Source organism: Varroa jacobsoni, unplaced genomic scaffold (assembly GCF_002532875.2).
Source record: "Varroa jacobsoni isolate VJ856 unplaced genomic scaffold, vjacob_1.0 scaffold_1361, whole genome shotgun sequence".
Taxonomy (NCBI): Eukaryota; Metazoa; Arthropoda; class Arachnida; order Mesostigmata; family Varroidae; genus Varroa; species Varroa jacobsoni.
Window position 1 is genome coordinate 230,235 of NW_019214263.1, and position 12,911 is coordinate 243,145.

The 12,911-nt window shown below is 34.5% G+C and overlaps 1 protein-coding gene across 2 annotated transcripts; it reads right to left on the bottom strand.

Moving 5' to 3' along the window:
* Window positions 1–1,281: 1,281 nt before the first annotated feature.
* parvin (beta-parvin) lies at window positions 1,282–7,748 on the bottom strand. 2 transcript variants are annotated; one of them, XR_015314504.1, is made up of 6 exons: window positions 7,438–7,748; window positions 5,163–5,426; window positions 4,564–4,891; window positions 3,276–3,472; window positions 2,060–2,207; window positions 1,282–1,784 (listed from the first exon to the last, which is right to left on the bottom strand). XR_015314504.1 is itself a non-coding variant. In XM_022848589.2 (6 exons), exons 1-6 carry the CDS (start codon window positions 7,547–7,549, stop codon window positions 1,708–1,710), a joined length of 1,107 nt encoding a protein of 368 aa, XP_022704324.1. In that variant the 5' UTR covers window positions 7,550–7,745; the 3' UTR covers window positions 1,282–1,707. The 2 variants fall into 2 exon arrangements, 1 of the variants encoding a protein (XP_022704324.1); XM_022848589.2 differs by having other exon boundaries at window positions 2,060–2,188; window positions 7,438–7,745.
* Window positions 7,749–12,911: the final 5,163 nt, after the last annotated feature.

Genomic DNA, 12,911 nt, shown 5'->3' on the forward strand with positions numbered 1-12,911 from the left:
GTAAGATTTTATAAATTTTCATAGCATCAACAACAATGGAGTTCACAAAGAGAACGGGTTTTTATTCTTTTTATAATACTTCCTTTATATTCAGCTAGTCTGAAGTATCTGGGTCAAGCATATAATGCTAATCTCCTCTTCTGTGCTTCATGATCATCGTATTCATGTCATTGACGATGAAATAATTTATTCACAGAACATTTCTAGCTTCTCGACATAGTCTGTAACTAGAAATACAACGAATTTCTAATTCAAGGTGTGATAGCTTTATGTGTGTGTCGCAATGCCACGTGTACACAAAGTTAGGTGAGGAAGGAAACTTTTATTCTAATATATTTTTCTAGGAAGAGAATGAGTTGTACGAGATGAAGATTGTGGATCACCGAAGAGCTTTTTTGTTGCTAAATGATATCAGTATAATTTTGTCATTATTTTCATGAAAGCAACATTGTATTGTGTACGATGTTAGTTTCTTTTAATTAAAACTTTATTTCGCTAATTGAAACATTTGACGTACTTATATCCGCACTTATATCCTTGACAGCTTAGGTATTCAGGGGAAGCAGGTATATTTGGGTTTACTCGTTCACCTGTATTTTATCACTGGGTATACTACGTACCTAAGCAGGTAAAGCCTCGTGTTTCCACAGAACCTGATTTTATTTATAAGAACACATTTTTTTTTAAATTAGCAATCACAAGAAGACACCCGCACTCAAAATCTTCAATATTCGAACCAGATTTTGTCTAAGGTGTCTTATTCTTAAACCTGCTGTTAGGAATTCGGAAAGTTTAACATCCAGTAGTGGTTAATCCTCAAAGTTACAAAAATTTCGTTCGTAAAACGTTCGTCGTTTTTCACAAAAGTTTGTTACAATGTTCAAATTAACAACTATATTGATCTTTTGTGCCTTTTTTTATTATCAAAACCTTATTTGCAACGTAAGTTTTGAATGCCAAAGAAGTCTAACTACCTAACTTATTATGTGTTTGTGACATCTTTAGTTACCTAGTCACATCTTGTAAGATGTACATGCCTTTGTTTTGGGATTTAGAAATCATTTAGATTCTATCAATATCTTATGGCCTTAAAATCTAATCTTGTAATTCCTTTCCATGGTTCACTCTCACAGTTTTCAACATATAAATTGTGTTCAATCTAAACCTACAATAGGACTAGACGAAAGCCAAAAGCCATTTAAAAAGGATTTTCACTTTTCTCATCCCTACTTAATCCAATTACAATGCACATAACTCATTAGAAACCGATTTCAAGCAAAATTTTAATTGCACTTGCGTTCCACTTTTTATTAATGGCCAATTGCTATTTTATATATGTTAGATGATATAGCATAATTAAATAGTCAGCGTCCCATGAGGCACTCGTCGATATATTACGTCACGTAGGCAACACAGATGTATTTCCAAATGCGTAAACACCAATTGCCCGTACAGCATATGTATATGGCACGTGGACGGTATTCGAAGCCATACGTCCATAAAATTAATACACCATTTTAATAACAGATGATTAACATCCGGAAGCGTTGTAATAATAACTAGATTTAACATTAGCTCACTCTACATAGTGAAGTCATGCAGGCATAAGGCACTTATGTCCAATACGTAGGTAGCTGTGGCCAAAGATTAAATTATTTTTAAAATTGTGCAATCGCTTGGATACTGATTAAGTGATGTGGCTGGAAATCACGGCGCGTTCTTGTACTGCATAAAGATGTTATACAGCACTCGCAGAGTTGACTTCAAATCGTAATTGACGATATCTGAAAATGTTGAATATTTAAAAAATTATAAGTTAATATTCAAAATGTCTGCATTTCACATTATTTCACACGGAAACCTCAGATATGGCTTAATTTTATATAGAGCGTTTTTAAATAACAAAGGTTATGTTAATTAGTTGACCTATTCCAACCAATGAGGTTTGTCATATATACTGCATACGAGATAATTAATGCATTTAGCTACAGATCTTAAAAAATTGTTTTAGCCCACTATAGCCCTAACCATTTTTTCAAAAATGGTTAAAGATTCTTACCTTCAGGTCTCGCCTTGGGCTTGGGTAGTCCAGCATCCTTCATAAGGCCAAAGGCAAAAGCTACATTGTTTACTTTCTGCTCAAAGTTATTCGGCGTCAATGTGAGATAGTACAACGGAATGAAGTATCCTGTAGTGATATTCGGAGTCTTAAATTAATAAGTTAAATATGTTTAACCTTATAGTTTGACGTATTGTCACTACTCTTATTTTTCTATCTTAGGAGGCAGATCTGTCCCCATAAAACTAAGCTCTTGGCCTCACAAAGTGCATCAGAAAAGATTTCACTAATTTTTACCTTAGCGATGGTGTTATAGAACAGCAATGAACTTACAGAATGAATTGATAACCTGAGCTACAGTTTGTTAACCAAAGAGCACTACCTTAAAGAAAACAATAGCGGATTAGCTGAAGATAAAAAGAACACAATAAAATCAGGTGCTATAAACTAGCCACAAAAACACGAAAAGGATGATGATTTAAATTCGGATGGAATATTACAACTGAAGTAAGTTCCTCGGTGTAAAATAGGACAAAGCTTTTTACATGAGCAAAACAGTTTTGTTGCCTTAAAAATGTGTTCAATTAATATAACACAGCGTTAAAAACAGTTTGAAGCCTTCCAAGAAATGGCATATAATAACAACATGTCATTTACATATTTTTTTTGTTAGTTTGGATTTAAGAAGAAGCTTTTTGCAACACATTTCGTAACACAGGGTGATCTAAATGATCATAATAGATGCTGATATATATAGGTACAAGCTTCAATATCCTCGAACAGTAATGATAATTATTATATATAGTGGAAAATATGTTATATCTTCTATAATTCATTTCAATTATAGCGAAACTAAAAAAGCAAAAAGAGTGACTACAACAAAGAATAAAATTGGCAGATTTCGTCAAATATTTTTTTAGAGGAAGTTATTATTATGAAAATGATTACTGCATATTATAAATTATTGCACATTGAGAAATAACACGTTTACTTTAACGGCAATAGGATAGCAAAATTTATAGTAGGGACAGCAAGCTTGTCCAGCTAATAACAAGCTCGTAGAGTAAAGGATCCTTTAATAACATATATTGACACTTTGTTATTAGTAAATAAAAATCCGCAATTATAAGTATCAGGAGTTATACAGGCAAATATTAGTACACATGTTAGCTATAAAAAGGTTAGAAATTATTTCAGTAGGTAGATGGCTTCATACCTTCAAGTAGTCCCATCAGAAGCGCGAGATAAAAGCCATCATGGAACTGTTTGTCAAGATCTGTGACCTTGATATTGATCTTGTTTAGGTGTTTGTTTACGAAAGTCAAAAGGGACTTCTTCACTACCGTCAACTTATCAGGTGCGTGGTCGAAAAGTTGATCAAATGCATCGCGTTCCACCTTCATGCCGTATTCACTACACACAGACCAAGAAAAGTTATCAATTGATTACACCAAAGTACACAAATTCCGCAAATAAATTGCATTTATTTTAATTTCAGCCACACATAAATCAATGATCGTATTATATATATGTTAAAAACATTAAATACCTTGGCTGTTTACATGTCTTGTAGCTAGATAAAATGTAAAAAAAAGGTTTTAATGTACGCATAAATTTCGCCACTAGTTTTTATACGATTCTGAATGATTTGAGTGCAATTGTGAAATTAGCATATGAATTTTTTAAATTTTTTATGACTTGAAGATATAGAAGTAACAAGTTAAAAACTTTATATTTTATATAAAAATAACTTTATATAAAAACAACCTAATAGAGACCACAAGCAATTTCTTTTAGAGAAGACTTTCTCGGTGCTGTAATCATCTGTAATCCAACACTTGTCTCCATAGAACCCACATGTCTTTAACACTGACACCTGTTCATATATTTTACTCTTCATCGATATTACTATTGAGACAGAAGCATTTCTCTCATTAAACATCCAATGTTGGAAAAAGTAGTTTACTGCTACGGACAATAAAAGGATAGCATGTGCGATCGGATACGTTTTATAAACAAGTCGCTTATAATAGATTTTCTCACCTAATCGGATTTATATTTTTAAAGCGAACTAAAAAACTAAAGTGTGAGATTTAGTTTTATTTTTTATGTTGCCTAATCCTCTTGTGTTATTTATTATTCTGTTGTCCAGAACACGACAAAAAGTTAGACAATCCACTTTCGAATGTATGCAACCGGGACGAAATTCAGCATTGCCTCACACAGTTTCGCTGCCCTAAGGCTTCTTTCTAACTTTCTGCAGGCAGCAGGCAAACGCGTTACCATCAAGGCAGAAAAAACATTATGGATGTAGAAATTCGGTATGTAACTATCTTTTCAGTTTGTAATCATACGCAAGCGTAACCTTCCTTTATAATTTTAAATTTACTTCCTTTACAATTGTAAATACTATACTAATATTTCACGTTATAACGTAGATCTTTATGGGAAAATAGATATACCGAAATACGTTAAAATTCGACACCAATACTATAAATACGCACTCGTATGTTCTCGTGAGCTGTTCCTGAAGTTTTGCAGGAACCAACTGTCCATTCCTTTTGGTAACTGATACAACACTGACGACGACATTCTCAGGAAGTCGAGCTCGTACAGGAGCCCTAAAATGTCTGGCTAACGCCACAAGTAGATGTACTATTGCAACGACGTTTTTTGAGTGAACGGCATCCACGCTCCATTTAAGACCGTGACCCCATGTAGGGACCCCGAGCGCCTGTGAGGCTCTTTCCAGTACCACTTTAAGTTTTTCCCGTTGTCCTTCTTCATTCTGAGTCATCTCGACAACATCAATGCGAGAGTTCGTGAGTTGTTCTGACGTAATGGTAGCATTGTTATCAAAAAAAAAAACAAGGAAGAATTTGTCAATCTTGTGGACAGAAGTCAGACAAAAACTAATTGATGACCACCCACCTAGATATATTACTTGCAATAATTTATAGAAATTCGGTCTTTGATTTGGCGAAGCCAATTTGAGTGGATGGGTGGAGCCCTTTAACATTATATGTCTTTGATTCAATATTTGAACTTCTAAAAATAAAACCGCTGCATTATATATATATATATATATATATATTTGACCCACCTAGGAGTTTGTGAAGTATTTGTCCGTCATACAGATCTTCCTCAATGTTCTTTACGATGATTCTGTGCTTAGCCAGTTCGTCATTAATCCACTCAACGAGAATGTTGACAAGCTCTTTAAATTGCGGGCTTTCATATGATTCACGCTCGATAACAGCACGTTCTTCGCCCTCTTCCAAAAGGCAATCTTCCGGCAGCAATTCGTTGTCTAGAATACGTCCTTCGTAATCGATAGCTTTTGCTTCCTCTGCATCTAGTTCCTCGACTGTAAAATTTCCAGCGGAACAGTGATTTTCAAAAATACAGCTACCGTAAAAACATATAGATCATCTGATGCTTTTTTGGTAATACTGTTCCACTATGAAGAATTATCACTACAGCTTCTTAAGGATATTGAAAGCTTCTGCAAACTAACAAATGTAATTTAATTTACAGAAATTTCTCTATTTGCTCCTAAGAAAGCGCTTTAGACCGAAGTTTGAGTACGCGATACTTGAAACAAGTCAACACTGTGCAAAATTCGCCCAACGGCCCAATGGGCGGCGCGCCCAGTGTAAAAGGCGCGCCGGCCATTTTCTTCTACAATCGTCGCAGTTCAAATATTTTGTCGCCCGGAAACTCATTAAAAGATAACCGCACAATTGTACACAACACATTATACATAAAGTAAACCAGGCTGCTTAGTCAAACATTGGCTGGACGATTAAACTAGTCTCAGTTCCGTGAAGCAGAGGAGAAGAACGTAAAATTAATTGTGTGTACGAAACATCTGAATTAAGCTAGTGTTGAGTCCAGCTTGCTATCATTTTGTACAGACATAATCTGTATAGTAGCCACTAATATGTATATAGAAAATAATAAAAGGTTGACGTGTCAGCGCTGATGTATAAACCTGACACTTCAGAAGAATGTATCAAGTGTTTGACAGTTGATCGTGTTTATATAATATTAGTGAGGTGTCTATGTTCACCCTTTTCGTTAGCTTATATCACAACAAAAATGTTTGTCTTAGCTGGTTTCGGTTTTTTAGATTCTGAATGACATTTGACGGTTTCTTGAATAATATGAAGTATAGAATTTCTTGAAATTGGCGAAAAGTCTAGGACCCTTAGCTTCGATGGCTAAAGCAGAAAAAAAAAAAGAAAAGTCGGCTACGTTGCTCAAACAAGGAACGGGTTACCATCAAGCTTCTAGCACGAAAATATACGCGTAGCCCAGAAATTAGCGGAAAATATTTGTATACAGTTTAAAAAGCGCAGAATTTGTCTCAGCCCAATCTGATTGGTACCCACAGAGCTCAAATAGACTTAATAGACTTAAATAGAGTAAATCATTGGTCGTTATGAGCAAAGCCGTTTTGTGTTGGGTTTGGCCCTGTTAACAGTCTAGTTGTTTTTATTTTCGTATCGTTGGTAAAGCAGATCGCAAAACAACGTTATCAGGGTGATTCAATAGTTGAAATATGCCGTTTCAACTGATATCGATGTGGATAGACGCATCACAGACTATTCATTTATTTCATCAAATTCCGTTTTGCAACCTTATTCTTGGTACTAAATCAAGTTGCGAATACTGTGTCACAATTCAGCTTATTTGTAACTCGGGAGAAAAAAATGATCTATTTACCCCGTTCACAGAACACCTTGAAGTATAATCATTATCGTTCCTATCAAATAATCATTTTGCGATATGCATAGTTTCTAAATAAAACATTGGCTTGTTTAAATCGTGATACCACCGAGTTCTCATCGTTTGTTGGCAAATATATAATATTACAACGAAGTGGTTAAGTAAATCTAACAGCTTATTTACGACCAGTGTCTGGTATTATTTTAAAAGCGGTACAATAGTATAATCTGATCATTGACTCACTAGACAGGTCAACCATAAACGGTGGCCAATAAAACACACTATGTCAGATATGACTAGTACATATACTGGCTAAGCTATTTAGCAATTATACATTACAATAATTTGAGCGGTAGCTGTTTGCAGTGTTTACAATGATTCCATCGCTAATAAATAACAAAATACCACACCGGCTAATAACATCACAATACAATGCAGACTTTTTATTTGTAACGATCGAAGCATTTAGTAGTTTACTTTTAGTAGTGCAACAGCAATCCAGTAAGGCCTCGATGATCAGTGAATGGCTAATGAAGAAAGCCTGCTGATATTTTATGTACCTAAGGATTAAGATAACTGGACAGGGCCTCGTTGAATATGAAATACAGTTTCAAAATTAAGAAAGTAGACCTTTCAAATCTACCGACCTTCCTTAATCTTCTTCCTACGACCGAGGGTTCCAAGATATTCAAGAAACGATTCTTCTTTTTTCTTCGGAGTATGGACGGGTTTTGGGCTCTTTGGCTGTGGTGAAGTCATTCTTGTCCTACTCGACTAATATTCGGCAAACACACGACTACTTGATGAAACCGGACAAAAAGCTACAATAGTTTAAGCAAGACGTGAACAGTCGCTGCCTATGTTCGTAATAAATGCACAACTCTATAGCCGCTTTTAACAATGAACGTAAAAGGAGCGCTTTCAACCAACGCAGTTATGTCCGAGTAAGAAAAGTTAAGATGGCTGGCCAAAACAAACAAGAAGTACCGCGATAATTCAATTGGATATTTTAGATATTTTGACAGTAAAGAGAGGCTCTAAATAAAAGCAATATAAAGCGATTTATGCATGAATGCAGGTATGTATTTTTCGAGATTATATATGTATATATAAGGAAAATAATATATTATTTGTCCTCTCATATAGAAGCATGTTTGACAAATGTATACTATTTTTATAGCACTGTGTTTGTATTAAGTTTTTTAAATTCAGAAGTTTTAAAGCGAGTGGGTAACCTTGGTTTGATTGAAGCTCTATAGTGGAAACGGCATTTTGAAAACTCTCAGAATCTAAAAATGTAAAAAGCTCCCACGCAGACTGTAAATTTAGTTGTCGTTTAGTATACATTATACCTAAGAATTTTATTACAATATATTAGGCTTCAAGGATAAAAACTAACATTTGAGCGAAACGTTCTTTTAGGAGTTTTTAAGCAGCGGTACAGATTTTTAGCACAATTCCCAAGATCTATTTTGTCACACTCGTTTGTATTTGCACATTTTGGTTTCGATAGTTTTGAGTTCTAAACTTTAATCTAAGTTAAGTTCCAACTTTAAATGCGTGTAAATAAAACATTTAAAAAAGACGCGTTAACAGTACGCCTTATAGAACTATGATAATGGAAAAATTCACCGCTGCGCTATGTTCGAAGACAAAATAGTTACGATTCTTATTTTCCATGAAATTGATTAAAATAAATGGTGACAAACATTAATCTCAGACCTCAAGATATCGCTATGTTACAATAGTGTAACATTTTGCGATATTTCTTTTTACATTTAAGATGCACTGGTATTCCGTAAAATGTCAGACCATTTAGCCGTATAAAGTTACTCGGGCTTTTAGCGATCGAGCTTCCCAAAATCGGAAATCTTCAGTGATTTACAAATATGGGTTCCGTTTTAGAATTACAGCGGCAGAAACAACTCGGTGAATAAATTTTCTACCCTATAAAGGTTTTACTACTAGAAAGGCCACTTTAAAAATGAGTTTCGCAGAAGACCCACTGCGAAACTCATTTTTATGGTGTATGTTGGTGTATGTGAAAGTTGTAAAGATATCACACTTGTCAACTTTGGTAAAATAATAGGATAAAAACACTGGATAAGTAATTGCGGCATGGTTAGCGAAGACTAGTGACCAGAGGTCAACCACTTTTATGCACATGAAATAATCTAAGCGGCAAAAATGCGGAAGTTACAGTTGGAGGCTCTCTGCTATTCACCACAATCGCCAGATATTACTTTCACAGATTGCCGAGACTGTTCCTTTAAAATCTCGACAAGCTCTGAAAGTAAAGTGTTCAAATCTCAATATCGTTGAAATTGTGGTTTGTAACTTGATAAATTTCTGTACCCCAATATAGGGATAAGTGGGCTGCCGTCTAATAGTAATACATACTTCGATTGAAAAAAGGACTGTGTCTGTGAAAAAGTTTTGAAAATTCATTACGTCACCTTTTTTGCTTAATCTCATACTGAACGATTTAATATATTTGGAATAATCAGTTTCTTCTTACAATGCTATTTATACGTACAACTAAACGTCCCAAAGTGGCAACTGTAGATCACTTTTTGGGTGTTTTATATCAAAAGGTACCTGCCTGTGTTTTATTTTTAAAGTTGTTATTAAACATTAAGTCGAGATCAATGTTAACCCACTTTAATAGGTAAACCGATTTGAATTTTAATCAGCGTACGCATGACTAATACTGAAAACACATCTGTTGTATTTTTTAAATGATGAAAGATGAAAACGCAACAACTTTACATATATTTGTATAAAAATAGTAAAACTACTTACACGTGCTGCTATAAACTATGGCCTATTAAAGATATATATAATCCATGTGGATAAATAGGTACTGAAGCGTCAGATAGTATATAATCTAACTGTTGTATAATATCAAAACAGCTTGAATTTTAGGAACATTAAAATGATGAAGTCCCATATATACATTGTTCGAAGAGATCATGTACATAAGCAATAAGTGACCTTTTGATTTATAATAATTTACAAAAGGTCGATTTAGTAGACAAACTTTTTAGCGTAGCTCATAATAATCTTTAGTAAAGTTGCTGCTCGAGCTAGAAATCGGTTCTCTGCAATCGCCCGACTTACCACATATTGAATCTGTTTGCTTGGCATGTGCTCAGATAGTTTATGAATTCAACGTAATAAAAAACTTGGATTGTCTTTCTTCAACGTGTGCTAATGCATTGCTCCTCTGGTAATAATAACTGTACGTGGTTCCTGTAAAAAAGAGAAGTATTTCTTTAAAAAATTTTACACACGTCTACAATTGAAGTTAAAAAATGTTGGTTGAATTAATTTTATTATTTTTCCACCAGCTGTATAAAAAAAGCAATATTTTTTTACGTATATCCGTCTAATAATTACCACATTTCCTTGACGAAGATTTCAATATGCACCTTAGCGAAATCTTGGAGAGAACATTAAAATATAATTATTTTTAGACTGATGACCCAGAACTCAATAGTACCGAACCGCGTACAATAATTGCCTCAGGTTTAGTATTTATGAAGTATGGCTAACAATATTTAAAAAAAGACCATTATCAGGTCGAATAATTCTGAAAGCACACGGGAGATTTTTTTATGATTCAATGTAAGTGTGCATAAGTAGTATTCACTGGATTGGGGTGTGCGAAAACAGCACCAAAGGAGAACGATATATATAGGCCCTTTTCTTTTATTAATGGTTTAGTACAACTATAGCGATTTTATTTTCTCAACCATTTTTGAACCAACGAAATTACGATTTATAACATTAAGACACAACATTCAGATCCAGGGCTTTTCTCGCTCTATAAATACTAGCCATTTCACTGGCGAATAAATGGCATAGGTATTTCCAACGAGTTTACCGTTAATCACGACTTCGTTAATATGAACTCCTTCGAACCTATTTGACGGTTTCTCTCATATACCGAGAGTGCTATGTATTCGGGGCTAACAACAGGATATATACGAAGAAAGGTTAGTTTAGATATATTGATAAATAGGCAGTTACGATGTCAATCCGTTCGCAACAGAAAGAGGATTCACTTAACTCTAGGCCACTCGATACAACGGGATTTACCATGAGCAATGTCATCTGAGACGCCTCTTTATTCTTGGAACCTTATCCACAAGACTAGCGTAACTAGCAAACGTAGTTCGCTATTACTAGGCGGATTTATTCGGCATTTACGATATATTTTAATTAAAGTTCACAGGAATTTCCGGTTTCCGTGGGTCGATAGCAGCAAATGTATTTCTGGCGAAAAGAGGTTTAGCTAAATTCCCAAATAATCCCAAAAACTGTTTTCACTGTTTGCCTCTTTAGAGCTGAAAAGTAATTACAGGGAATCGACTACCAACCGAAGAGTAGACATTAAATACGGGGCAGTGCCTAGGTAGGTGATAAATCATATCCAAAGACACTTGATCAGTCGTGAAATTCTTCTTAGTTTTAATTTAAGTTTTTATTAGACAAGTTAGACTAAATATGGCCATGTGGCTAAGGCAAAAAAAATTCGACAACAGTTACCTCAGAGATCTGATTACAGAATCCAAACAAAACTAAAAGGTTCATACACCGGAATTACTGATATTAAAAGTCTTAGAAGTAACACAGATATATTTGAGAAGAGGGTTTCGATAGCTTTTTAAAGCAGAACAACAGAACCAAAAGGTACCTGGTAAACGCTCGCTTAGTCAAGTTATTCATTCTCAATTTGATCTCAAATGCTCAATTTTATCTTCTCGTCTTTCAAAATATATTAAACAAATAAACGTAATCTAAGTGTGTGCACAAAGTGATGGTTGGCGGATAGCTTTTACTCTATAGTTCGGGGTTTATCTAGCGCAATACAAGTAGTATTTATTAAAGGTATAATGAATATGTATATTCAAACGAAGTTTTCCAAGGGTCTTTCTAAGTAGAGTGCATTAATCTTTGCTCATTATTATCCAAATTGTCAAGTGCGAATTAGTGGTTTTATGATCGAACTAACGAAACTTAAGCAGCCGTCCTGCGTTAGTAAATCTTACGCTATATGTGTTTCTCATAATTTAGGTTCAAACTATCCAAAAGGCTTAAAAAACAAACACTAACTTCCCGCTCTTTAGGTTTTTCGAATAGCTAGCTATATTACTCAGATAATTTTCAAGTATCTTACATTAGAAGATTAAAATGCCACAGATCGGTTCTGGGTTTTTTTCTTTACTTAAAGAGAATGCTAGAAGTTGATAAGTAGGAATGATCTCCTTATATCCTTCTAATATGCCGCTTTTTATTGAAGATATTTAGTTTCATTGAAACCTAGAACTATCAGGAGCGCGTATTGTAAGGCTTTACAGAATTGGGAAGATCTAGATTATAATGCATAACTGCTGATGACGATGTCTTTGACCATGCTTCATCTTATGCTACGGCACACAAGAGACGAGTTTCATGCCATACATCATCAATCAGCCTTCTTCATCGAATTGAGGCCATTTATGATGTTATCGCTTGTCAATATAGGAATCAGTCGAGTATCTTTTTTCCAGAGCCGCACATTCTGCCGCTACCCCCAAAAATATTTAAAAGCCACGTCGTATCCTTTTTTACAAAATATATTTTCCACTTCGCATCCTTGGTACTGAACAGTGTATTCGAAAAGCTGGATCAAACGTCTAAAGGTTATTCAAGGATTCTTTTTCAGAACATTCAGAAAGTTCTATTCATATCGTACCTGGGATAAAATACTCGATACGCCGTCATTAGTCATTTATTTTACTATCACATTTATTTTGAAAATATTCTCATATTATTTAAAAAAGAGCCTTAATACTATCCTGTAAATATTTTGCTTCTATTTCAACCATACCATCAATAAATTCGTGAGTTCGAAAAATCTTATCGCACGCAGGTGCTTATCGCCGCGTCATTACAGGAACGTGGGTCCGCGTAATGTAAGTGAATAGTCTTTTAAAGCTGCATTAACAAAATTCACGACGTAAAAGAATTGTATATATTTTAAAAATGAAATTATTGTGCGATACAAAATGCAGTTGATTTAAACCCTACACAGAGATTTGTTAGATTTGAGGTGTCCACAAAATGTTGAGCGAAG